Source organism: Pan troglodytes, chromosome 17, assembly GCF_028858775.2.
Source record: "Pan troglodytes isolate AG18354 chromosome 17, NHGRI_mPanTro3-v2.0_pri, whole genome shotgun sequence".
Taxonomy (NCBI): Eukaryota; Metazoa; Chordata; class Mammalia; order Primates; family Hominidae; genus Pan; species Pan troglodytes.
Genome location: NC_072415.2, coordinates 45,786,269 through 45,814,261, shown reverse-complemented (window position 1 = coordinate 45,814,261; position 27,993 = coordinate 45,786,269). Strand labels below are relative to the sequence as shown.

At 39.0% G+C, this 27,993-nt stretch overlaps 1 protein-coding gene and 2 long non-coding RNA genes across 4 annotated transcripts in view; 2 read left to right on the top strand and 1 right to left on the bottom strand.

The window, feature by feature from the left end:
* Window positions 1–20,686, top strand: part of RPRD1A (regulation of nuclear pre-mRNA domain containing 1A) — a 78,416-nt gene extending 57,730 nt beyond the window's left edge. The window contains exons 7-8 of one of the 2 annotated variants that reach the window (XM_009433895.4): window positions 17,209–17,407; window positions 19,915–20,682. In XM_009433895.4, coding sequence (XP_009432170.1) covers window positions 17,209–17,358 — 150 coding nt within the window. In that variant the 3' untranslated portion in view covers window positions 17,359–17,407; window positions 19,915–20,682. Of the gene's footprint in view, window positions 1–17,208 lie in introns of both variants that reach the window. The other variant, NM_001242586.2, reaches the window with a different exon arrangement.
* LOC107969473 (uncharacterized) lies at window positions 10–25,850 on the bottom strand. Its single transcript, XR_010151894.1, has 4 exons — window positions 25,762–25,850; window positions 14,071–14,123; window positions 10,042–10,125; window positions 10–184 (listed from the first exon to the last, which is right to left on the bottom strand). It is a non-coding gene; the product is annotated as an uncharacterized LOC107969473 (long non-coding RNA).
* Window positions 21,671–26,118, top strand: LOC134808598 (uncharacterized). Its single transcript, XR_010151893.1, has 3 exons — window positions 21,671–21,774; window positions 25,120–25,168; window positions 25,791–26,118. It is a non-coding gene; the product is annotated as an uncharacterized LOC134808598 (long non-coding RNA).
* The last annotated feature ends 1,875 nt before the right edge of the window (window positions 26,119–27,993 follow it).

Sequence of the window (27,993 nt, the reverse complement as noted above, 5' to 3'; positions counted from 1 at the left end):
ACACCTGACTGATCTTTTTTTTATTTTTATTTTTAATTTTTATTTTTTTTATAGAGACAAGGTCTTGCTATGTTGCCCAGGCCTGTCTTGAATTCCTGGGCTCAAGCGATCCACCCGCCTTGGCCTCACAAAGGTGCTGGGATTACAGGTGTGTGCCACCAGGTCTGACCATCTGCAGCTTTTCCTAGAATTTATAGAAAAGAGAATATATGTTAGAATATAATAAAGAATTACATAAAACAGTATATTCTGTCCTTATATTAAATAACTATAACATATCATACCATATTATATAGTATACACAATTCATATATTACAAAGATGTATGTAAATATATCTTACATACTACATTACATGTCTGTTGATGGCAAAGATAGATATAATGAAGGGAGAGAAATAAAAAGGAGACGGGAATGAAATGGGGGAGAGACAGATGAAATGCAGGGGTTGAGAGGGTGCACTGTGGAGTTACAGAGCTGCACTGTTCACTAGGCAGCCACCAGCCACATGTGCTGTTTAACTTAATCAAAATTAAATAAGAATTAAAATCCAGTTTCTCAGTAGCAGTAGGCACATTTGAAGTGCTCACTAGCCACGTGTGGCTGTTAGCTACCATGTTGGGTAATGCAGATAAAGAACATTTCCATTGTCACAGTAAGTTCTATTCATAATGGTTGATAAAGATTGCCAAAAAGATAAGTATTGATGAAGTAAATAGAGACATAGGAAATGAAGAAATTGTATATGTAATATCTCTGCCCTAATAAGAGAAGAAATGCTGTGGGTGCCCCAGAATAGGCAGTATTCACAGAAGATGGAACAGTGACAGGATTGAGTTAAAGATTTCACATCCTAGCATGTACTGTTGTAAAGGTGGAAGCATTCACACAAATGTTCCATGTCAGAAGTGAGACACCTAGAAGCAGGAGGTTGAAACAACACACAGTGACTCCATTGCAGTGGAATGGCAGGTAAACCCCTCCATATCCTCCTTTCTTGGGCCAGGTAGCAATGGTGAGGAGTCTGCCTGTGTTGGAGCTTGGAACGGGGGAAAAGGGCAGTATCTTCTCCAGGCTGATGAGGGCCAGGAGTGATTGAGATAATCAATATGGAAAACCAGTTGCTGGGATAATCCATGTTGAATCTTTTCCATCCTACTGACGGCCCAAGTAGGTTATTCATACAGTCTGTACTTTAAGTTAAGGTGGTTGAACCACTAAGCATTTTTGGAAAGACAATACATAAGAAAGAAAGCTCAAAGGGAAGAACTTTCCCTAGGAAATAGTTAATACAAAAAAAAAAAACAATTATAGTAATGTGAAATAACTGCTGAAAATGCCTGAACATCTAGAGTTTCCTCTCCCTACTCCCATACCCAGTTAGTGTCCATCAGAAATCAGGGTGTCCTTACAGCCGTGTGCTGAGAGTATCTTCACTTCTTATCAGCAAAGTAATGTTTGGGAATTCTAGGCAGGTAAGCAAGGAAACAACATAAGTAACAGAGTCAAAACCATAATGGCTGTGAAATGAGAGGAGAGTGGAACAAGTGAGATATTTTGTGAGATTTTGGAAAACTGAAATTGTGCTGATGTGGTTTAAACTTGATGTAGTAAGTGATGCTCTACCGTTGCACATAATGCATTCCTAAATATATATGAAAATAAGTCATACAAAATTTCAGCATCAAATGGGTATAAAAACATACAGAATTTCAGTATATCAAAATTGATATACCATGAGTGGCAGTTATTTTTTTCCTAGAGAGATTTTTAAAGATATATATATATATATATATATATATATATATATACAAGGTCTTGCTGTGTCGCCCAGGCTAGAGTGCGATGGAGCAATCATGGCTCACTGCAGCCTTGACATCCTAAGTTCAAGTGATCCTCACTACTCAGCCTCCTGAATAACTGGGACTACAGATGCATGCTACCATGCCTGGCTAATTTTTGTGCTTTCTGTAGAGGAGATCTTGTTGTGTTGCCCAGGCTGGTCTTGGACTCCTGGGCACAAGTGATCCTCTCACCTTGGCCTCCCAAAGTGCTAGGGTTACAGGTATAAGCTACTGCACACAGTCTAATTACAATTTTTTAAATTACAGTTATTGATGCTTTTTAAGCACCCAAGGAATAGTTTAAAATTAGTAAGATCTTAGGTAAATTATTAAAATACAGACAATGCCTTTTAAAAATGTAGCCTCTCCCAGCTAAATAGGAATAAGTAACTTCAGTAGTTAAGAGGAACTGGTCATCAAGTTGGGAAGTTGAGGTTATTTTTTGTTTTGGTTTGTATTTTTCTAGAGATAGTCTTTCTATATTTCCCAGGCTGGTCTCAAACTCTTTGGACAAAAGCAGTTGTGTCTCAGCCTCCTGGCTGAGACTATAAGCATGAGTCATGGCTCCTGGCAAATTGAGTTTTTATTTTTTATTTATTTTGAGATGGAGTCTCACTCTGTCGCCCAGGCTGGAGTGCAGTGGCGCGATCGCGGCTCACTGCAACCTCCACCTCCTGGGTTCAAGCGATTCTCCTGCCTCAGCCTCCCGAGTAGCTGGGACTACAGGTGCATGCCACCACGCCCGGCTAATTTTTGTATTTTTGGTAGAGATGGGGTTTCACCGTGTTGGCCAGGCTGGTCTTGATCTCTTGACCTCGTGATCCACCCACCTCAGCCTCCCAAAGTGCTGGGATTTCAGGCATGAGCCACTGCGCCCGGCCAGAATTTAGTTTTTAGTAGATCGATCTGGAAATTATGATGTTGATTTTGGTGGTGATCTCATTTTTATCAACTTCCCTTAAATCTGTCAAGCAAAAATGTGTAACAGTTATATTCTTTTGCTTTTTTGTGAGATGTAAAGAAGCAGTGTCCTTCAATGAATCCCTGCATTCCCTTTGCATTTGGATCACTGGAATCTTGATGCTAAATTCCAATTCTGAATCAGAAAATTCTCTTCTTTTCCTTTAGTATTGAACATACCAGTGAGCCACCTGAATATTTGCCACTTAGCATGTCTGATATCTATCCTTGTTTCCTGTCACAAGTATCATCCACATTACAGACCCCGTTGTACAAAACTGAAATTCTGACTGTAACGTCATCATGGGATAGTTGTGACCTGCTTGCTAGTTGATATGTGAAAGCCTGAATTTTGCTTCAAAAAAGCCATTCAGGATTAACAGTGTATTGTGTAATAAAGTGGACTTTGTGTGAAAGTTGGAGATCCCTTGTAGATAATTCAGAACTACTGGAAGTTTCACAGTACACTTGTAAATGATGAAAGTGTTAAGAGTTTCCTTTGAGAGTAAAACACAGGATGGCAAGGGAACAAAATCTGAAAGTAAAGAAAAGAAAAAAAAGACAGAAGAAAAACTAGGAAGAGTAAAGAAGACAGGAATACATAATACAGCTTTATTCATGCCTGCCAGAATGTTGTGTCCCCATCCAGAAGCAGGTGTCATATAGGCCAGATGACTCTTTTTCCTTGACTCTCTGTCTTAGAATCTATCATCTGTGGGAAGGAGGGGAGCATCTAGTTGTCTACTGCTAGTGAGCTAGGAGTTCTAGGATTGTCAGGTTCTAGGATTGTTAGGTTGGGCTTAGCCTGCTAGATTTTATTCTGTCTGTATTCCGGCATTGTTACCCCTTTCTAGCTAAATCATCCAGCACCATTTCCCTCCATTTGAGGATTTATAGTCATAATTGGGCTGGGGGATGGGGGACTCCCTTTTTATCAGGTGATGCTGCCCTTGAAGCCTCCAATAGCTTATTAGTTTCAAGATTCTCAGAATTCTTAGGCCTCTCAAATTAAATCTTCCAGTACTACATAAAACATTTCTATACACTGCGGGGGTGAAAAATTACCACTGTCTATAACTAACTGAAACTTGCTATGGCCAAGCACAGTGGCTCATGCCTGTAATGCCAACACTTTGGCATTCAGCCTTTGGGAGGCTGAAGTGGGAGGATAGCTTGAGCCCACGAGTTTGAGACCAGCCCTGGCAACATAGCGAGACCCTGTCTCTACATAATATTTTTTGAAAATTAGCTAGGCATGGTGGCACATGCCTGTAATCCCAGCTACTTGGGAGGCTGAGGTGGGAGGACTGCTTGAGCCTGGGAGGTTGGGAGTGCAGTGAGCCATGGTGACGCCACTGCACTCCAGATGGGCTGACCTGTCTCCAAAAAATAAAACCCTGCCATGGCACTTAAACTCCATTGTATGTGAGATGATACTCTAAAATTTAATCATAACATAATACTTAATTTAGCATTAGCTCTGTGCCAAGACACTGTTCTAAGTACTTCTTCTGTTTTCATTAATTCTGTGATTGTCATAGGTAGATGCTATTCTTACCTATTTTATAAATGAGAACAGTGAGGCACAGAGGTGTTAACATACTGTCTTTAAGGGAAATTTGAAAAAATACATTAAAACCATTTAAACAGCTCCTGCTCACATTTTGATGTATTTCCTTTAGTCTTTAAAAAAAATCATAGATTAAAAATGTCATCGTAAACATAGTTGTAAAAAAAAGAAAAAAACACAGGTGTAGCCATGCTGTGTGTACAAAGTTAATTCCTGCTTGGATGTCTATCTTGGTTAGTCTCCAGTGAGTGATATATGGAGTAAAATCATGAACTGGGAATTGGGAGTTACGGGTTCTAGAAGTTACTCTATGAACTTGAATAAATTGTATACTATCAAGGCCATTTTTCATTTTCATGCTGTGGATTTCAAACTTAATGATTTATAAGACCTAGCTCTAAAATTCAGTGCCTTTAACTTTTTCCGTATTTCTGTCTCATAGTTGGATACTTCTGGGTACTTTAATTCAGCTTATAAAAGTGATATACAGAGTTTAAAATTTTCTTTCCTTGCTTCTTTTTCCTAAGAATTTTCCCATCATAAAACCAATACTCAATTAGAGAAAATTTGGAAAATGCTGAAAAATAGAAAAACTGCCCACAAATTTACAGCAATCAGTGAAAACCATTAAAATTTTCATATATTTTGTTTCATTATGTTTTCTTTTTTTGTTTTAAATAGTTGCAAATATGCAGTTTTTTTTTTGTTTGTTTGTTTTTTTTTTGAGACAGAGTCTCGCTCTGTTGCCCAGGCTGGAGTGCAGTGGCGCAATCTCAGCTCACTGCCAGCTCCACCTCCCGGGCTCACGCCATTCTCCTGCCTCAGGCTCTGGAGTAGCTGGGACTACAGGCGCCCGCCACCACGCCCAGAGAATTTTTTGTATTTTTAGTGGAGACGGGGTTTCACCGTGTTAGCCACGATGGTCTCGATCTCCTGACCTCGTGATCCACCCGCCTCGGCCTCCCAAAATGCTGGGATTACAGGCGTGAGCCACTGCGCCTGGCCATGCAGTTGTATTTTTTAAAAAGTCTCTGTGAAAGTGAGTTTCTTCAACTTAACATAGGTAGCCAGATTTATATTGTCTTTTATTTTTTAAATTTATTTTATTTCTTTACTTTTTTTGAGTCAGAGTCTCAATCTGTTGCCCAGGCTGAAGTGCAGTGGCAGGGTCTTGGCTCACTGCAACCTCTGCCTCCCAGGTTCAAGTGATTCTCCTGCCTCAGCCTCCTGAGTAGCCGGGATTACAAGTGTGTGCCACCGCGCCCAGCTAATTTCTGTATTTTTAGTAGAGACAGGGTTTCCCCATATTGGCCAGACTGGTATCTCTTTTCTTTCATTTCAAATAAGAGTGGAACTTTTTTTTTAAGGTCTGTTTATCTACATGGGGTTAAATAAGTTATACTTGTTGGACCTATTGAAAGAACTAGGCCTACATAACAAATGGAGCAGTGGGTTACCGAAAAGAATATTGAGGCTGGGCGCCGGCTCATGCCTGTAATCCCAGCACTTTGGGAAGCCGAGGTGGGAGGATTGCTTGAGACCAGGAGTTCAAAACCAGCCTGGGCAACATAGCAAGACCTTGTCTCTACAAGAAATACAAAAATTAGTTGGGTGTGGTGGTGTGCGCCTGTAGTCCTAGCTACTCGGGAGGCAGAGGTGGGAGGATCATTTGAGCACAGGAGGCAGAGGTTGTAGTAAGCTGATACTGCACCACTGCATTTCAGCCAGGGTGACAGAGTGAGACCCCATCTTGGAAAAAAGAAAATAAGATTGGAAGTCTGTCAGTGTGCCATTGTAATTTATTGGTGGAGTGCTATCATTGGTAACAATATCATATAAATGTATTTAACCCCTCCTAGCTTTTGAAGTAAGATTCATGTTAGAGCTAGAATTTGTCTGGATGCAGTGGCTCATGCCTGTAATCCCAGCACTTTGGGTGGATCACTTGAGCCCAGGAGTTCAAGACCAGCCTACGCAACATGGCGAAACCCAGTCTCTACAAAAAAAAAAAAAAAAAGTCTGTGTCTGTCTGTCTGTCTCCCTTTCCCTCTCCAAGTGTGGTGTGGTGGTGCGCATCTGTAGTCACAGCTACTTGAGAGGCCAAGGTGGGAGGATCACTGGAGCCCAGGAGGTCGAGACTACAGTGAGCTGTGATTATGCTGCTGCACTCCAGCCTGGGCAACAGAGTGAGACTTTTTCTTAAAAAAACAAACAGAAACAAAACAAAACAAAAAAAACTTTGGACTTTATTGATAATTTTGATATCATTGCATTGAAGAAGTTTAACTAAAATATGAACCTCTTAAAGCAATTATATCAAAGAGCAGAATATGGAAGTTTTAAATTTTTTTGAGTTGCCAGCAGCTTTGAAAAATGCACATATGCACACGAATTTACTTAGAACTTCTGCTTCTGAAACTCACCCATCAGTAGCTAACGCACTTAAACCATGGTTAAGGTGCATTTTCTGTCGAGTAATATACTTGACAGGTCAGACCGTTGGTCTGTAACCAGTGCAAATTGAATGGAGATCACTGTGAAACACTGCATTTATTTCTTTATACCTTTCTTTGCCTAAACATTTCTAGTATAAATTCCCTTATTTTGATTTTCCAAAGTTAATTGCATCAGTATTGTCTGGACCTGGCTTGGCATCACTTAATGGGAGAAAGCACTGAACAAGTATAGCTATTAGCATGGTGACACAGCTAGTTTAGTGTTAAACTACACTAATAAACCAAGTGATCAGAATGTGGAAGATAAGTTCTGTTTCATCAGATGCTGGTTAAACCACAGCGGGATTTCTGTCTTCAACTCTGGATTCCATATTACCAAAATGAATTAACTTGCTACAGTGTATCCAGAGGCAGAGACAAGAACAAAGGGAAATGGAACTAACATTCCTTGGAGAACAGTTGAGGGAACTGGGGAGATCAGAGCTGGGGAGGGATATAAATTATGTGAATACCTATCTTCAGAACCTTTGAAAGCTATTAGAAAAGAGGATTTCGGTTTACTTCTGAGAGCAGAACTAGGACCATTGGATGTGTTACAGGTGACAAGACCACTCTGCCATTTAAAACTTCCTAATGTGTAAGGGCTATTTAATAAAGAGTGAGTCAGTCTCTGGCATCTACCTCTATAGCAGATCTTATACACAGTCTAACACCTAACTAGATTAATAACACCTTAAATTATTGACTTGTTTACCTCACTATTACCTGATGTTTGGGTTTCAATAAAAAATTACAAGGCCTGCTAAAAGTCAAGAAACAGCCTGAAGAGAGAAAGCAAGTGTCAGAACCAGACTTACATATGGCACAAATTTTGAAGTGATGAGACTAAGAATTTAAAATAATTGAAATGTTAAGGGGTCTAACAGAAAAAGTAGGTACAATGCAAGAACAGATGGGTAATATAAGTAGAGAGGTGGAAATGCCCAGAAAAAATCCAAAGCAAATGCTAGGGGAAAAAAAATTACCGACACTGGGAGGCTTAGGTGGGAGGATCACTTGAGCCCAAGAGGTTAAGGCTGCAATGTGCTGTGATTGTGCCACTGCACTCCAGCCTGGGTGACAGTGAGACTGTAAAAAAAAAAAAAAAAAAAAGAATGTGTTTGATGGGCAGTTCAGCAGACTGGACACTGCCAAGGAAGGAAGTGGTGAACTTGAAGACTAGGTCTATAGAAACTTCCCAAACTGAAATGCAAAGTGAAAACAGAATGGAAAAGAAGTCCCCACAAATAGAACAGCCAAGAATTTTGGTACCATTTGGAAAGGTATAATGTACATGGGCTTGGAATACTGGAAAGCAAGAGAATGAAGCCAAATAAATATTTGAAGTAAAAATAGCCAAGAATTTTAAAAATTAGTGACAGACACCCAACCACTGATCCAGGAAACTCAAGAGAACACCAAGCAGGATACCAAAATGCCTGCAATCTCTACTTAGGCATGCCATATTCAAAGTACAGAAAATCAAAGTAAAACCTTGAAAGAAGTAAAGTAAAAACCTTGAAAGAAGCCAGAGGGGGAATCACCTTACCTTACCTGTAGCGTAACAAAGATAAATTATGGACTTCTCAGCAGAACCATGCAAGCAAGAAGATAAGTGTTGAAAGAAAAAACCCACCAACTTAGAATTATATATCCAATGAAATTATTCTTCAAAAGTGAAAGACAAACTAGTGAGTTTGCTAGTGCTGGAGGTGGTCAAAAAGAGGTCGAATAACAAGGACGAGAAATGTTGGGTTCAACATTTGCCTAACTATATTCGGTACATAAGCTGTTAGCTCTGGAAGATGGTAGTATGTGTTCAGCAAAAATGTATTTCAGTGATTTTGAGGAATGTCGCAAACCAGATTGTACTTTTGGAACTTCACTCTGCTCAGATATGGAGGATCTGAGCAGACCTGTAGCAAAGAACCCTATTTTTGCTTACAAACATAAGCCCAGAATCTCTGACTTTTGGCCTGCTTGTGAAAACCTTATGGAATGATGTTTCATGGAACACCCAATTTGGGAAACACCAGATTAGATGACATTTATGACAAATGAGAAATGGGATTCTTTATTAACTGGATAATATATGTACTGAGTGAGTGAGGCTAAAATGTTAGAAGACAAAGGTAACAGTATTAACTTCCTCATTTGAATATGAGTACATGTGGAAAGACTGATTATGGAGTGTCATTTCTTTAAATTCCTTCTCTCTGCTTGATTTGAAATTTCAAAAACAGAAATAACCAAAGTTAAATGCTGCTTATCAGCTCCTGGCTTACTCTCTCTGCTCCATCCTTCCACCCTCAAGGTCAAAACATCATTATTAGGAGGTTCAGCTTTCCTGGCATTGGGCACCTTTTCTGGTTGAACTAGCCCGTTTCTGCCTTTTCCCTAGTATCTTTATGTTGCTGCTATTACTCTTGTTTAAGAAAATTTATCACGGGGCCTATATGCTGTTATTCATGGGAAAATGACAACTCTGCTTCACTAGTAGGAATGCCAGAGATGTTTTAAGGACAGAAGTAGACTACCTGATACAAGTCAGTGTTTCCTTATTGGATTTTGAGTTTTAGGAACATAACTAGTTGTCCTGTCACTGTTCTGAACCCTTAGTTGAACTTTGATTTGGATAACATCTTCGGAATACCCACCCCCAAAATAATTCCAGGATATGAGAGGGAGGTTAGCATAATGGTAAAGCATGAGGACTCTGAAGACAGATTATCTTAAGTTGGAGCCCCCTTTTGCCCCTGTCTGTTGACTTTGGGTGAAGTTTCTTAATGGTTAAATGTGGTTTAGTTTCATCATCTATAATACATGGTTAGTAATAATCTCTACCAGTGAAGATTAAATGGAGCACTTGGAACAATGTTTGGCATATAGTAAGCAGATGAGAAGTGTAGTAGCTATTTGGTTAGGGTCACAGTGTGGTATATGAAATCTTGGAATACGTAAAGTTTCTTTGTAACATCTACCCTAATAATTTAACATTACCGGTTTTTCAAAATCTAGTTGACAGGCATTGGGTTCCTTGCAGAAAACTTGATAAAATATCTTTTTCCACATGTTGTTAACAATCTGGAAGATTAATGAAACTTTGCAATAGTGGATTTCTTAAGAGAAGGACTAAAGGAAGTGAGACAGTTCGTTAGATGATACTTACTTACATTAAAGTAATTCCCACCAAAAGGTAAAACTTCTGCAGTCAAGGGGGAAAAAATGACAGCTCCATCTGAGATGTATAGGATAACCTGTGAAAAGAAATGAGAAAGGATTGGCTATATTGGAGTTTATGTTTTTAAAATTGTCAATTCCAGGATTAGATACCAAGCCAAATTTGAGCATTTGTTTCCCAGAAGGTGAGGGCAAACCACTGAGATCTTTATCTCCTTTGCAGTCTGTCCCCTGGGGGTGGTAACAGACTTGACTAATCTGCAGTCTCAGAAACTCCCTGACATCATGGAATGTCTTGGCCTTATTAAAAAAAGAAAATGGGTGTGTGTGTGTTATATCTTGATTAATACTTCAGTTAATTTTTTCCTCTAATCTAGAAAAGGGCCCAATTCCAGGACATGTGAAATGAAGTAAAAGTAAATGGTGATGGATCCTAATAATGAGAACTGAAGCTTCTTAATAGTTCTATTGAAGGCAGTGGCTTAAGAAATACTTGTATGTTAACTTCTTAAAAGAGGCAAAGGACATTATACTACAGATAAATGAGGTCACCAGATAAAACAAACTTTGCACCTTTTTTCTCTACAAATTCTGCTGTTTTTATCAAGAAATGGGTAGGAAGCCATAGGTCTGCAATACAGTAAGTATGATGCTTAGAATTGACCAAAGCCTTTAATTGACCACTAAAGATCCCCATATGGATGTGGTTGAAATTCTCTTTTTTTTTTGTCACAATTATGTAGGAAAGATAAAATGAATTATTAGCAGCATCTGCAAGAAAAAGGCAGCCATGTAAATATTTTAATTTCAGAAATATTATGTATTTAAAGCAACTAGAATTTTAGAACATAACAGGGTCAGCCCTAAAATGAACAAGAATTCCAAATTTCAGGAAATTTATTCTCTTAGATGTTCTTACTGCAAGGTGATTCTGATATCATCTCAGAATGATAACCACAATTATATAGCACTTCCTAATTTGAAAACTTCCACATAATTTGGCCACACAGCACTGTAAAATAGTACCCTTATTTTATGAAGGAGGCATCTGAGACTTAATTAGATAACCTTCAGGAGCCCTTGTCCAGGTTTACATAGGTAGTAGATTGAGGAAACAGTACTCCATCCAGATCTGACTTCATGGAGTGTTGACTGGGGCGTACTGTTAATACTCAGTCCCCTGCTGGACACTGCAAGTAATGTAGATATATAGAAAGTGTGTTTTCTAATTATGGGTATGAAATTAGAAAACAATCCAGTAGTAATTCAGAAATAACTTGTATAGTAGTATATCATAGGAAGTTAGCTTGAGGCCAGAGTCAGAAAAGATTCTATTGCAGTGTTTGGTCTTAATGTAGGACTTGAAAAATATATAAAATTTGGATCCTCAATATATACTTAGTATTAGCTGTAAAGAAATCTGTAATGGTGGTTCAGATTTCAAGAAGCTGTAGCCCACTTGCAGTGCACACAAGGCAAGTCACACCTCCTAGTTCACTAGTGTTGAAGTATTATAGCAGTGTAATGAAGGCTTCTGCCCTTGGAAAGACAAGACAGACTTACATGGATTACAACCAAACAGCACAGAGAGAGTTTCAGCTAGGAGCCTAGAGTAAGGATGCTAAGAACAGGGGAAGAGTTTTAGGCAAAGTGAAAATTTGCCTGGATTATGACAGATGGGCAAAATTTTGGAAGAGTGGAGGGGCTTGGATATGATCAGTGGAATTGAGCCTTGGTATGAAGCTGGAACTGCAGAAACTGACATAAGGGTTGCTCATGACTGAGGTGATAACAAGCTTTAGGGTGGTAGTGATGATACTTGTGGCAAGTAAAGGGTAAATTAAGGACAGAAAGGTGGGCCTTGTTGAATGAGGAAAACGGAGGGGAAGAAGTAAAGTGGCTTCGGTCAACAGAGTAAGAAGAATGAGGTAAAGCATTGGTTCCCAAATGCACCCATGCCATGGTGCCACCTGAGAACATTTATTTTAATAGTTACATTTATTTTTTTTTAGTTTTTGAGACAGTTTCATTCTTGTTGCCCATGCTTGAGTGCAATGGTGCAATCTCAGCTCACTGTAACCTCTGTCTCCCAGGTTCAAGTGATTCTCCTGCCTCAGCCTCCCAAGTAGCTGGGATTACAGGTGCCGCCACCACACCCAGCTAATTTTTGTATTTTTAGTAGAAACAGGGTTTCACCATGTTGGCCAGGCTGGTCTTGAACTCGTGACCTCAGGTGGTCCGCCCGCCTTGGCCTCCCAAAGTGCTGGGATTACAGGCGTGAGCCACTGCGCCCAGCCCTAGTTACGTTTATTTTGATGTGTGAATCAAAACGAAAATGAGCACAACAAACCTGTGATTGCACGGATATTATTTCTTAGAATGAAGATGTTAAAAAATGAGTTGATTTAAATATTATGTAAATAACAGTGTAAGGGAGTCATGGTAAATAACGTTATGAAGGATGGTAGTTAACTAATTGAAGTTTGGAAAATAGTGATTAAAAATTGGGAGAGGTGGTATGAGGAAAATTTCTGGGGTTCTGAAAAAGCCTATATCTTGATCTAGGTGTTGGTTACACGGATGGGTACACATACATACTAACTGAAGTATCTACTTAATAGTTATGAGTTTTATGTTGTGCCCCAATTTAAAAACTTTAAGTAGCTTTTGACTAAAGATGGGTAAGATGGAAAGAGGAGCAAAATTTGTAGTAGAGGAAAAAGGTGCAAAGTTGGTTTTCTTTGCTGATCTTATTTGTAGTAGAATAGATACTCAGTTACATTCATTTTATTTACATTCTCTGCTTTCCAAAAATAATTTTTAAAAGCGTGTAGCTAAATCAATATAAAGAAATTGCTTATTAATGTTGGGTGTTGAATGTTTTGCTTATGAATGTTGCATTTCTTAAGAGATACATATGTATATACACATGTGTGAAAGGTTTAACCATTCAAATGATAGCATTTTTTTTCCCTCTTTTTTGACATTTCATTCATCAGTTTTTTTAAAAAAGTGTATTCTATATATGTGATATGTGAATGGTCAATAGGATGTTAAAGCAATACATTGTTACATGGTCCGAAAATAGTAGTGAAAGTTGAGATATGAGAAAAGTCATTGGGGAATGTTCAATATAGTTTGGGATTTCAGCTGGCACTTGGAAGTATGGAAAGAAATTGGTATCCTGGACAGGTAAAGGAGGAAAAACTTGAACAAAATATTCTTAATAGGAATTTGTACTGTATTTGGCTTTAAGGGAATTTTGTTCATATTGGGCTTAATATCATAAAAATTCTATATAGTTTAAAATAGCTTCAATATATTTGCTGTAGTGGCCATATATTATTTGTAATCTTAAATTACAGATAGTTCTTTTTTTTTTATTTTTTTTTTTTTGAGACAGGGTCTCACTCTATTGCCTAGGCTGGAGTACAGTGGCACAATCATGGCTTATTGCAGCCTCGACCTCCTGGGCCCAGGTGACTCCCACTTTAGTCTCCTGTGTAGCTGGGACTACAGGTGCATGCCACCCATGTCTGGATAAGTTTTGTACTTTTTGTAGAGACAAAAAGTTTCACCTTATTGCCCAGGCTGGTCTCAAACTCCTGAGCTCAAGCATGCCACCCATATCTGGATAAGTTTTGTACTTTTTGTAGAGACAAAAAGTTTCACCTTATTGCCCAGGCTGGTCTCAAACTCCTGAGCTCAAGCATTCCACCCACTTCGGTCTCAAAATGCTGGGATTATAGGTGTGATCCACTGTGCCTGGCCAGTATTTTTAACCAAGTTGCATCACAGTGTTGATAATACAACTGCTATTCTGCAAAACATCTCAAAATGTTTTTGGTTGTATCTTTTTGAATAGCAAATGTCATATCATTTGACCAGAAATAACTAAGATCTATTAATTTATTCATCAATTTTGATGTATCAAAATCAATTATGTTACATGGTGCCTGGTGTTAATGAACCTTGAGCAGTTTATGTTCACTTTTTAGTAAAAGTTGAAAGATTTATATTACCTGAAGGGAAACCAGCGTGTTATCTTCAGTTTTTAAAGCCTCAGTTTTCTTATCTGTGGAACGGGAATAATGATGCCTGTGTTTTAGCATTTTTGTGAAGATTAAGAATTATGCAAAACAGCTTTGATAATCTGGGAAAATGTTTAGTTTGTCCATCAGACTTTTTTTTTTAAAAAAAGTTTTAATTTTAGAATAATTTTAGGTTTACCAAAAAACTATGAAGAGAGTATAGAAAATTCTCATACACTTCACATCCAGTTTCCCCTATTGTAACATCTTACATTAGTATGATACATTTGTCATAAGTAGTGAACCAATATTGACACATTGACTAAAGGCCACACTTTATTCAGATTTTCTTAATTTTTACCTAATGTCCTTTTTTCTGTTCCAGGATCCCATCCAGAATATCACATTAGATTTGGTTGTTCTGCTTCTCTTGGGTGTGACAGTTCCTCTGACTTTCCTTGTCTGATGACCTTGATAGTTTTCAGCACTACTGGTCACGTCCCTCATTTGGGATTTTCTGATGTTTTTCTCACAGCTAAAGTGGAGTCATATGTTTCAGGGAGGAAGACCATAGAGGGAGAATGCCATTTTCATCTCATGTCAAAGGAAATACTGTCAACCTGAGTGATAGTGTTGATAGGACCTTTATCACATGGCTTAGATATTGTTTGTCAGGTTTCTTCTCTGTAAAGTTAATCTTTTTTCCCTCCTTTTCATACTGTACTCTTTGGAAGTCAGTCATCACATACAGCCCACACTTAAGAAGTGGGAAACTTTTCAGATATGAAATGCTGTAGGTGAACCTTTTTCAAATATCAAATTACAATGAATTTGTTATTGCATTCTTTTATAAGAACTTGGAGAGCAGGCCGGGCACAGTGGCTCATGCCTGTAATCCCAGCACTTTGGGAGGCCAAGGCAGGTGGATCTCCTGAGGTCGGGAATTCGAGACCAGCCCGACCAATATGGAGAAACCCCATCTCTACTAAAAATACAAAAAAATTAGTGGGGTGTGGTGACACATGCCTGTAATCCCAGCTAAACTCAGGAGGCTGAGGCAGGAGAATCACTTGAACCCAGGAGGTGAAGGTTGTGGTGAGCTGAGATAGCGCCATTGCACTCCAGCCTGGGCAACAAAAGCGAAACTCCGTCTCAATAAAAACGAAAAAAAGAAAGCAAAAAAATTGGAGAGCAGATAGTCTTAGTTAAGGATAATTACTGAGTTATTCAGATAATGGATGTGAGTGGTATTGTTCAGCAAGCCAGTATTTTCATAAGAAAAAAGTGGGAAATTTTCCAAATACATGCTCACTTCTCTATCCTGGTATCTACTATTTTACTGCTCTTTTCATGATCCTTTTCAACATTGGTGACATTTCTGCATTTTGCTATTAGCTCACTTCTCTTCCTTCCTGTGTGTACTGTGATTCTTAACCAGGAGAGGGACGAGGGTCATGCCATCTTTTGGGTGGACACATGAGAATCATGGGAGGTAGTGTGGTATGATGGAAAAGATAGAAAATCAGATAGATTCATTATATGTATATTTTTACTAAAACCACAAAAAATAAAGTTTGATGAAATCTTGGCTCATGGTAGATGTGCAGAAGAGTAGAGAAGGGAGGGGCAAAATGATTGAGAAACGTTGTAGATTATTTATATAAACCTAAGTGGCTCATACTCTTCTCTTGGTTTTAGCTAGAATTTGTCAGTTATAAAGCCTAAATCTTTATTTGTAGCTCAGAATACTGTAATCACATTTCCAAGTGCCTACTAGAAATCCCATGGATAACTCACAGTTAACATGCTTTAAAATGAACTCTGTATCCTTCTCCAAAGGAGTTTGTGCCCCTCTCTGCTATCTCAGATAACAGCTCCGATATCCACCTGCTTATGAAGCCTGAACCCTCATTATTCCTCACAGCAGAACCACAACCAATTCCTGCTGATTTTTCTTTCTAAACATTGTTTTAGTCTTTGACATTAAGGTATTATTTACATATTATGTAGTTTATAAAGGACATTGCTCTATCCTTACTACTGTTGGTTTGGTTCGGTTCAGGCCTAGTCCTTTCTTTCCTGGAGAGTTGCAGTAAACTCCTAGCTGGGTTTCTTCCTTAGATGTTTCCTCATCTATGCACTCTCTAGGATGGTCCTCTCAGGACTTACCTGTGACCACATTTGGAAAAAGCGTGAATCTCCCTGCCTTGTGCCATGCACTGTGGTAATAGTGAATTGCCATGGGCATATCTATTTTACTGCCTGCTACTTCCTTAGACCAAATCTCTGAATCAGGACCCTGGAACTGAGATGGGTATAGTGGGAAGCTTTTCTCTGAGTGATACCCTGTTGTGGGTGCTGAGCTTTTGGAGAAAGGGAGGGGTGCAGCAGCCTGAGGTTGTCTTGGCTTGCCTCTTCTGCTGTGGAGCCACCTCCTCATGAGTTGGGGGTGAGGCTTATCAGGGCCCAAGTATTCTCAGTCATCCAAGCATAAGAAGGAACTTCTTTTCCAAGAGTGGGGGCTGGACAGGAGGGATTCCCCAGGCTCTTCCCTGCTCTATCTCAGGACTTAGCTTCAGCACCAGGTAGCTGGGGTAGGATGAGAGGCGCTCTTTCTGGGAATAAAACCCTCCCACTGGGAGTTGCAGGGAGAGTGATCCTGTATTCTTGGCTGCAGCAGTCTGGAGTGGACCCTCCTTGCTTAGATGGGAGGGCACAGGAAGGGAGCAGTCCTGCTTCAGACACCACAGACTCTGGCCATTCTTACTGAGTTTTCATAGATGTTCTTGCCAAATTTTAGTTAAGGTTTATGAAAATAAATATGTAATTTTTCTTGCCCAAACTCAAGAATACCTGAACATCTTATATGTCGAGCTTAAGCATATTAATGTTAGTCTTCTTTCTACTGGTGTGAAGCAACAGCTAAAGATTGTGGTTTTTCTTAATAATAATAGTTTACTAGTTATATATTTCCAAAGCTCATCTTTTGATGCGAAAACTCACACTGGAATAACCTTTTTAAATATGGCATTAACTGAGTATATATAGTACCTGGGTTTATGTAGGTCATTATTAGCTAGGAAGTTTTTTCAATCCCTGAATGCTAATGAAAGTGGTTTGATGTTACAGGAGTACAAGCGCAAGCTAGCCAGAGTTTCCCTGGTGCGCAAAGAACTCAGGTCCCGGATCCAGAGCCTGCCAGACTTATCCCGATTGCCCAATGTCACTGGCAGCCACATGCACCTGCCCTTTGCGGGAGACATCTACAGTGAAGATTGATGGACCAGCCTCTTTCCAGGTCCCAGGACTTTGCAAGAGATGGAGACAGGTTAGGTGGATAGTCCTGTAGTGTTATTTTTGTATATTGTTGAGAAAGAAACACTAACAAAAGGAACAACGAGTAATTTATAAAATTGTTTAAAATGTTGGTTTGTTTACTATTTTATTGGTAAATTAACATGACTTAATTTGAACAAAGTGATGATTTGTGTGTATTAATAAGCTCACAAATAGTGATTATTTTCAAAAGATCTTTTTGTAAATTTTTTTTTTGATCCAAGGCCTTGTGAGAAATCCCTTGTTTGTATTTCTTCAGGTATTTTCAATTGTTTTTCTTTATTTTCTTCAGCATTTAATCACTGTATACTATGTAATTCCTGAAGGGGAAGAACTAATTAGGAGTTGATTGAGACTTTATTATGGTATAGTTAGGACTTGATTGTAGAAGGGACTAAATGTTCCAACATAATCTTTACCCTTCTCCCCAAACAAAATATCAATTCTGTGTCTCTACATGCCTTTGATTCCTTAGAGGTCAGTAATTTAACATAAAACAGGGATGTCACTTTGAGGGGCAGATGAAAGTCTAGAGAACTGTTCCTTAATAGCATTGTAAAAGTTCCATTCCAACTGCCAGTGTAGATTTTAAAAGTGTTAAATAGTGACTCCCTTGATTAAACTGTTTGTAATTATTTGAGTAGATTAATAATGAAAATACTTTGGAAATAATATAAATTTTGACATTCTACCAAGGGGACAACTTTGGTTCTGGAACTGGTTTCTATTTGTCAAATCAGTTTCCTTTTAACATAATTAATCCCTTTAACAAAAAGCCGTCTATGGGATTAAAAGACACGTGAAATGATACTTTTATTATTCCCTTGCTCATATAACTTTAAAAATAATACTTTTAGCTCTAATAGCTCAAGAACACAATATTCGTTAATGTTCAGTAAAGTAGCCTGAGACATTTTCAATGTTTCCTTAAGGTTTTTGAATGACTGTATATTTGGCAGTTAAGCAGTGCCACACTACAGGGTAGATATGGTAAATTTTATATTTGTATATTTACAGTTACAAAACAAATGTACTTTTACCTTTTATTTCTGACCCTGTGTGTTAGAGCAGTTGCATGCTCTCCTGCTGTTAAAAATACATTGTTAAGCTGTGGATTTGTACTCAATAATGACTTAGGATAAACATTTATTTTCATTCATTGCTTTACATACTAGACGTTTTTCTTCTCCTTGTAAGTAGATTCAAATTAGATAGTCAATAAAACATCTTGAAAATCCCACAAGCCAATTATGTCTCTCTAGTCTGAATGGCTTCATTGTTTCTTTCTCAGTATTAGAAATTATAGTTACAATGAACTGCATATGAAGAAGGCAGACATTTATTTTTAATAGCCAAGTAGTTCTGCAAATAGTTCTTTTAACAATTTGACCTCTCTCCAAAACAGAGACACATATAAGTAGTGCTCATCCATGCACTACTAATAATACATGGCTTATTCCAAAGTTTTTTAGTCAACTTTTGGGACTTGGGGTGCATTTTCTCACAGAAAGAATAGTAGTTAGGTTCCCTAACACTACCGCTGATAGCTCACCTGGGAACTGAATCCACCTAACCATGAATGTCCTTAACTTGTAATGTGGTTCACAGGTTACTAATCATAGATCCTGACCAGCATTTGTAACACTGCTCTAACTAGGACACAGCATGCAGCAGCCACACTCACACCCTGGGATGTCTGTGTACCTCTGTCCCTAGGTGTAGGAAATGGAAGAAAAAGATTCAGCCAAGTGGGGAGGTGACAAATGCACAATTATGAAACCTGGTTGTACATGTTATGAAAGTATACTAAGTAAGTTAGTTTTTATTATTAATGTGAAAGCAAAAACTTGTATGTTAACTTATTTTCAATATCTTGACCTTATTTATGATCTGCTAAAGTGGTGATTTATCCATTCAAAATATATATTTTTTTCCATTTAAAACTAATTTATAAACTATGTACTCCTGGGAAGATTTGAAATCTTTTAGAAGTTTGTTGAAATATTTTCACCATTTCAGACAGACTTCTGACTTAGATACTGATTTTAATGCCAGTATCTGCTCTAAATATTTATGATAAAAATGCATTATTTTTTTAAAGAGCTTGATGAGATTTGTGATAAGTGATAGTACTCAAAAACCTGAATCCCACCCCTCGACCAATCCTCCACAAACTTCAGTTGTTGGTTAACGTATTGACTGAACACAGACAATACAGTCTGATTTAGAAGTCATCTTTTCAGCCGTGTGATAATTAACATGGTAAGCCTTAGCAGCAAACATTCTTCCTAAAAGGAAGACTTCATTTTCTCAAGAAATGGGATTAGTTGGGGGTACTATAATACCAAATTGTAAATCATGAGCGTTTTCTCCACTGTGCACCTGAGGCAGATCATGCATCTTTGAGTGCAGTTTGGTCTGACCCCTCAAGAGGAAAGCATGGTGCCGTAGGGCTACTATGGTTTGAATGGATACCATCACTCTTTTCTCCACATACAGTGCAGAGAGCTGTCTGGAGTGGCAATCTGAACAGATTCTCGGGCGCTCCTTCTCTCCTTCCATCACTACAGTAAGTAAAAGGACCATAGAGGGGAACCAGGAATCTGAGAATCAGCTGTGCTCAATAGCCAACCTCCCTGTCCAGATGCAGCTATTTTGGTATCTCCTATCACATGCACTCTGAATCAGGGTTTTTCTATAAGAAATCTTTCAGAATCAGCAAAAGTGGGGACGACCCAGGCATCTTGATTTGCAAAATCACAAAACTAAGTTGTCAGTTATCACTGTAGATGAGCAACTCATCTTTTTAAAGTATAGTTACTGAACTGATTCTGAGAAATCTTTAGAGAGAAAAAACTCAACAGTACAAATTAACTAATTGGGAAAGTTAGAATGTCCTTTCTGAATTTTTCATTAAAAAAATTACATTATCTGAAATAACATAAAGCTACTAAACTGCTTTGTATTCTATTAAGAAATAGCTCCTAAGGATGTAGTCTTGTTTCATAGTTGTTGCACTATATCAAAACTTAAAATGTAAGCCCAGTTCTTCTCTGTATAGAAAGGAAACATTGTGTTACTTAATGAATTATTTATACAGAGCATTTGTTGCCAACTGTTGTTCCAGCCATCCACACAGGAGTCTGTTCTGAGGTGGCAATAGCACATGGGAAGATGAACTTTCCCTGTTTGTTTACCCATTCTTCTTTGGCTGTATCTGATGACAGTATAAGATGTTCTTAATAAAGTTTTATGTTCTTTTTGAAATGTGTAGGTTGTTTTGTGAATCTGATTCATTGGATATGGGGTGGGAAGGGGAAAGATTAATGGACTGGGAGGGAAGCAAAGTACTGGAAATAATTCTGATGTTATGGTAGAGAGACTGCTGAAGGAGGAGATTTACTTGGCCAGTAGTTCCCAAACTTGAGCGAGCATCAGAATTACCTAGAGCCAGTTTGTCCAACCTGTGAGCTGCACGTGACCCAGGACGGCTTTGAGTGTGGTGCAACACAAATTTGTAAACTAAAACATTATGAGATTTTTTTTTTTAGCTCATTAGCTATCATTAGTGTATTTTATGTGCAGCCCAAGACAATTCTTCTTCAGGGTGGCCCAGGGAAGTCAGAAGATTGGACATCCCTGACCTAGAGGATTTGTAAACTACAGATAGTTGGGCCCCACTCCCAGAGCTTCTGATTCAGTAGGTCTGGGGTAAGGCCCGATGGTTTACAGTTCAAACAACTTGATGCTGATGCCACTGGGGTTAGGGACCACATTCTGACAACCACTGCTCTAAACAAATTGCAGGTAATAAGATAATAAAGTATGGTTTTTATAATTATATAGCAAGTTCCTTATGGGAAAAGAACAAGATCACATATTCTTTTGTGGTCCACTGCTTAGTAGTGCTTTATTAAGTGCTTTTGAGTGAACAGATTCAATTGGTACTGTCATCCTCCTGGAGCCCATGCCCTTTTACCACTCCTTGAATTTAAAGCAAAACTGAAGATACTAGAAATCTGTGAGAATCTCCAGGGCAGTGTGTGCCATACTTTTTGATAAACTCAATTGGAGCATTTACAAAAAGGATACATACCTACTGAGAAAATTTTCTGTGATTCTTACCATCTAAAAAGTTGGGGAAATGTAGTCCTCTGGCCAGCACCCCTGGTTCTCTATACCTGGGTGGCATCTGGTCACTTTATCTGAATTCAGATACTTCCCATTCCCATCCACTTTTTTGCTTCTGCAATAGGTTTTATACAGTGGAACCCATACCCAGAGATTCTGTTTCAGAAGATTTGGGATAGATGCAGAAATCTGCATTTTAAACAAGCTACTCAGATGATTCTAATGCAGGTAATTCATAGACTGCACTTTGAGAAACATGCCCTACAAAGCAATGTATGGTCTATAACAGATGATAACGGTAGCTCACATATATGGTACTTACTGTGCACCAGGAACTGTTCCAAGCACCTCGCTTATCCTTTGTGGTAAATACTCTAATTATTCCACTTTTATATCTGGGCAATGAAAATAATGTAAGGTCTGTGTGACTCTGAACGAGTCAGATGGTGAAGATGAGATTCAAACCTGGCTCCAAGTTTGACTCCAAGCTGGTGCTCCTTAACCACTATATGATGCTTCCTCTTACACTGATATGTTCTGTTGCAGCTCCACCATCACCAAGTCTACATTTTGCATAACATTTCATGTGATAGTAAAATTAACCTTATCCAAGTATTCAAGCTAAAAAGCAAGATGTCAGCTAAACGCACTATTGAAGGATGGGGGCTTGTGAGAGGATGTTACACTTTTTTTTTTTTTTTAGTTAAAATGTACATAGCAGGCTTGGGTGCGGTGGCTCACGCCTGTAATCCCAGCACTTTGGGAGGCTGAGGGTGGGTGGATCAGCTGAGGTCAGGAGTTCAGGACCAGCCTGACCAACATGGAGAAACCCCATCTCTACTAAAAATACAGAATTAGCCGGGTGTGGTGGCACATGCCTGTAATTCCAGCTACTTGGGAGGCTGAGGCAGGAGAATTGCTTGAACCCAGGAGGCGGAGGTTGCGGTGAGCCAAGATCGTGCCATTGCACTCCAGCCTGGGCAACAAGAGCGAAACTCGGTCTCAAAAAAAAAAAAAAGTACATAGCAGTATATACATATGGTAAGTTGTAACCATTTTTAAATGTACTCTGGCATTAAGTACATTGACATTGTGCAATCATCACCACCATCCATGTCTCAAAATTCTTCATCTTCCCCAGCTGAAACTCTGGACCCTGTAAACAATAACTCCTCACACCACCCTCCTCCCCACCAGCCCCTGGCAACAACTGCTCTCCTTCCTGTCTCTATGAATTTGACTTCTACAGGTACCTCACATAAATGGAGTTATAAAATATTTGTTCTTTTTAGGACTGACTTATTATACTTAATATCTTCAAGTTTCTTCCATTTTGTACCAAATGTCAGAATTTCCTTCCCTTTTAATGCTGAATAATATTCCATTGTGTGTGTGTGTACACCATGTTTTGTTCACTCATCCATTGATGGACACTTGGGTTTGCTTCCACCTTATGGCTGTTTATGAATAAAGCTACAATGAATGTCACTGTACAAATATCTGTTTGAATCCCTACTTTCATTTCCAATTGTTTTTTTCAAAGCAATTATTTGTATTCACATCAACAAAGCAGAGTTACAGTGAACTATTGCTACGGATATTCTAGACAACATATTTCTTCCAAGCCAGCAGGTTCGTTAGGCCAGTAGGATTAGCCTCAGATGGGAACTTGTTAGACATGCAAATTCTTGGGCCCCCAGACTTACGGAATCAGAAAATCTGAGGCTGGGGACCAGCAATATATCTTTCTAACTAGCCCTCTAGGTAATTATGATGACCACTTAAGTTCCAGGTCTGTTTTGGGAACCACTGTTCTAGGCATCCAACATGTTACCTCAAATATTCTTCTCAGATATGGCAAACCTTTAGAGGGTGTAAAAGGACTTTTTGTTCCAATAAAAGCAATTATAATAGCAGGCCTTCATGACAAGCCAAAGAAGTGCTTTTCATCTGCCTTATTTTTAAGTTGATGCGTGCAGAATGTGCAAGTTTGTTACATGGGTAAACATGTACCATGGTGGTTTGGTGCACCTATCAACCATCACCCTGCATGCATTAGCTATTCTTCCTGATGCTCTCCCTCCTCATCTACTTTATTTTAAACTTAAGAACCCCATTCTCCACCTGGGCAAATTCCTCTATATTTTCTTATTTCATTTCTCTGTCTAGCACAGTTCTTTTAATTTTTCTGAGGATGGCAGAGTGAAAGAGAAACAGAAATGCAGTTTGGGGTCTGACCATCATCTGCCTTACCATAAAAGACTCAGTAGCCCTTGGTATGATTATACCACCACAGGTTTTTTGGATGACATAAAAAAATGGAAACTATATTTTAATGTCTCTTAATTCCAATAATTTGGAATTATTTCAGAGAAAGTGATTGATTGATTGATTTTTCCTGAGACAGAGTCTCACTCTGTTGCCCAGGCTGGAGTGCAGTGGCCCAGTCTCGGCTCCCTGCAACCTCTGCCTCCTGGGTTCAAGCGATTCTCATGCCTCAGCCTCCAGAGTAGCTGGAATTAACGGGCACGCACCACCATGTCCAACTAATTTTTGTAATTTTAGTAGAGATGGGGTTTCACCATGTTGGCCAGGCTGATCTCAAACTCCTGACCTCAGGTGATCCGCCCACCTCAGCCTCCCAAAATGCTGGGATTACAGGCATGAACCACCATGCCCAGCCGAAAATCATTTATATACATCTTGTACTTCCGACTATGCATTGAGTCATTACAGGAAGACCCAACAGAGGCTGAAAGGACCTCTTGTATGTAATTTTGGAGATTGGATCATTTGGGTTTTCTACATTTCATGAAGTGAATTCACAGATCAGGGTTTCTTTAACTTCAGTACCTACATGCCACTTCAAGAAACGATCATAAGTGAAAGCAGCTACCAAAGTAAGTCTGTCTTAGAACACCAACCTGCCTTCAATTGAACATAAACAACTAAAGATGTATCAGAAAAGTGTTGATATTGTTAAAGAAAAAAATCACTGACACGTTAAAATGGTAGGGAAAATTCTATTCAGGACTACTGCTATAGGTGTCAAGACTATCATAGTAAGGGAGAGAGATTGGGTTAAACTCAATATAGCAAAGACAGCTGGGGCTTTGTAGCCAGTGAGCAGAGTGAGGGGGTCAGTGGATGGAAAACTACCAAGGAGACATCATGGGTAGGGAGATTCTTGCTAAACTGACTTTGACAGGATTCTTGCTGAAGGCAGGCCAGAGTGGTCAGATATCAAGGGTGGGGAATTCTCACTAAACTGATTTAGCAGGATTCTTGCTAAAACTGGGCTAGGCAAGCCAAAGACAGAGCCCAAGAATGAGGCCTAGTTGAAAAGAGGGCTCAGAGAAGCCTGTCTAAAGAAGAGTCTGTCAGAATAATCACAACCAAAAAATTTTTACAAATACCCCAAAACAATTTGCCTGCATTATTAGTGGGATGTATTCAAAGGAGAACCAGTGTAGGGTGGGTGCTAAAATCTTGTTGGTCACCAGTGGTTTTATTGTTAGTACTGATATTAACACTTAATAGATATATTGATCAATATTCCATCTGCTCTTCTAGGTGTTTTTCATGCACCATCTCACTGAGACCTCAACAAAGTTTTTATGAGGTAGGTACTGTTAATATCTTCATTTTACATATAAAGAAACACTCAAATAGAGAATTTGTTGAAGATTACACAGTTAATAAATGGCACAGCCAGGTACTGTACCAGGGCAGGACTACAAAGACTACAAGCTTAACCAGTAGGCTATACTACCTCTCGAGTAATTCTTAGTCATAATTAAGATTTTTTTTTTTTTGAGACAGTCTCCAAAACAACCGGAAGCTGTTAGGGTGGAGTGCAGTTGTGCAATCTCGCTTCACTGCAACCTCTGCCTCCCAGATTCAAGCGATTCTCATGCCTCAGCTTCCCTAGTGGCTGGGATTACAGGTGTGTGCCACCATGCCTAATTTTTGTATTTTTAGTAGAGATGGGGTTTCACCATGTTGGCCAGGTGGGTCTTTTACCGCTGGCCTCAAGTGATATGCCCACCTTGGCCTCTCAAAGTGCTGGGATTACAGGCGTGAGCCACTGTGCCTGGCCACGAATTTTCATTAAAGGGGTAATTGTATGATTTATCAAGTTAGAAAAGATACTATTATTTGGTTGAAGGGTTAAAACATTCAAGTAATGTTAAGTGATAAGATATGCAAACTTACGATTTTTTAAAGGAATTTATCTCTTCCAGTTCTGTCTCTGGTGTGGTCTAATGTAGCAGCACCATTACTGTTCCTGAGTAAAAGCATCCCGATCTTGGGTTTTTGGTATCACTGTGAATTTCTGCTCAAAAGTAGCAAGATCTCTTGGACAGTGGCTGCTTCCATGTCAGGGGCTGAAGGAGTGAAGATGGTCCTGGAACTTTTCTTTGCAGAGAAGCAAGGAGGGGATGCCTTCAAAGTTCTGATGGAGCTGAACAAAGAAGCCAGCTTACAGCTTACTGGCCAAGGTTTAACAACTTGAGCATCAAAATGGAAAATACAAATTGTAATTAATTAAAACAAGTAGACTGTGAAAAACTGTTTCTATCATAACGTTTTTAAAAGAAAAATTGAGATATTCTTTTCAAATAACTAATATATACAAATTTATTTTTATTCTGAAAACTATTTCATTTTAAGTTTAACATCAGGACACAGAGAAGTGTATTGCACATATTCTAGTTGAGTTACTTATACCCTGGGGTTACAGCCCTCACAGAGCTCATACTGGGAGGCACACAGGCAGGAGACTTTCAGCAACTCGTGTGTGAGAGCTGTGCTGGGGCGAGTACAGTGCTCCTCAGAAGTCCATTCTTCAAGAGGCATCTGACTCAGATTTGTGATCAGAGCTATGAGTATTTCTCTGTGTTACACAGCAATAGTTTACTAAGAGGAAAAAAAGTGCCAAGAGGATGGATCCTGTATAGCGAGAGGCTGAAGATGAGAAGGCAGGGTGATTCCATATACCATGGTCCTGAATCAGAGGGATGGAATCCCCTGGTGAATAAGAGGAAGACTGCCTATTATAACTGAACAGGAATGAGAAAATGAGAGGACACAACTTTAAAGCAATGTCTGAAATGTGCAATTGTATTTTGAGACCCAGTTAATTCACTGGTACTACTCGTGAATATGATCCATTTGGGAACATTACTTGGGAGTTCTAAAATCTGAGTAGGGACCAAATTAGAAGTCACCATTGTGTAAAAGGCCCAAAGGGCTGTGCTGAGGGGGAGAATAGTGCACACTTTAGAACTAGGGTATGTTGAAGATGATTTTGGCCTCGATTGTCATCAACTCTGTCATCCCAGAGTTCTTTGTGTCACCAAGGCACACCAATTTTTGTCCCCTCCTGCTGTTTTCCCAGTCATTCCTGTTGGCTTTTCTCTCTAATAGGGTTCTGCTTACCCCATACATCCCCTTCTGGCTGGTGAGGGTCTGCTTTTCATCCTCATGATGGCTGCCTTTAACTTAGGCTTGCTGGTCCACAGGGTCAGTGGTATTCTGGTCACATGTTCCAGGTTCCACAGCCCATGACTAGAAAAGTAGCCCATGGCTATACTGAGCTGTCTTCAGGATGCACTGCTGCAGCCAGTAGGATGCATAAGCATGTGACAGGCCCTATGGCAATATGGTGGAGGCCCAGGAAAGCCATGAAATTAGAGCTGCTTAAAGTCTGAGCCTATGTTGCATCTCTGCTGCTTCTCTTTACAGGATTTAAAACTTAAATGTCTACATTAAATTTAAGGTAATGTTTATTTTTTTAAGGATAGATAATTCACATAAAATTTACCTTTCCAATGTGTAGAATTGTGTTTTTAGTATACTCAGAGTTGTACAACCATGGTTACTATCTAATTCCAGAATATTTTCATCACCCTAAAAAGAAACCCCATACTCATTAGAAGTTGCTCCCCATTCTCCCTATCCCTCTGGCAACCACTTGTCTATTTCTATATATTTTCCTATTCTGAACATTCCATATAAATGGAGTCACACAATATGTGGTCTTTGGTGTCTGGCTTCTTGCAATTAATACAGTGTTTTCAAGGGTCATTCATGTTCTAGCATATATCAGTAATTTTTTATGACAACATTACTATTCCACTGTATGGAAAAACCACATTTTTTTTATTCAACAGTGGCTGGACATTCAAAAAACACTTTTAGCTATGTTGAAATTTCTGTCTTATGCATATTATAAACACTACTGCCATGAACATTCATATATAGGTTTTTGTGTGGACATCTGTTTTCAGTTATCTCGGGTATATGCCTGAATGGAATTGTTGGGTCATATGGTAACTGTTTAAATTTTTGAGGAACTGCCAAACTTCCAAAGTGACTCCACCATTTTACAATCCTAGGAGCAATGTGTGATGGTTCCAATTTCTTTACATCTTCACCACTTGT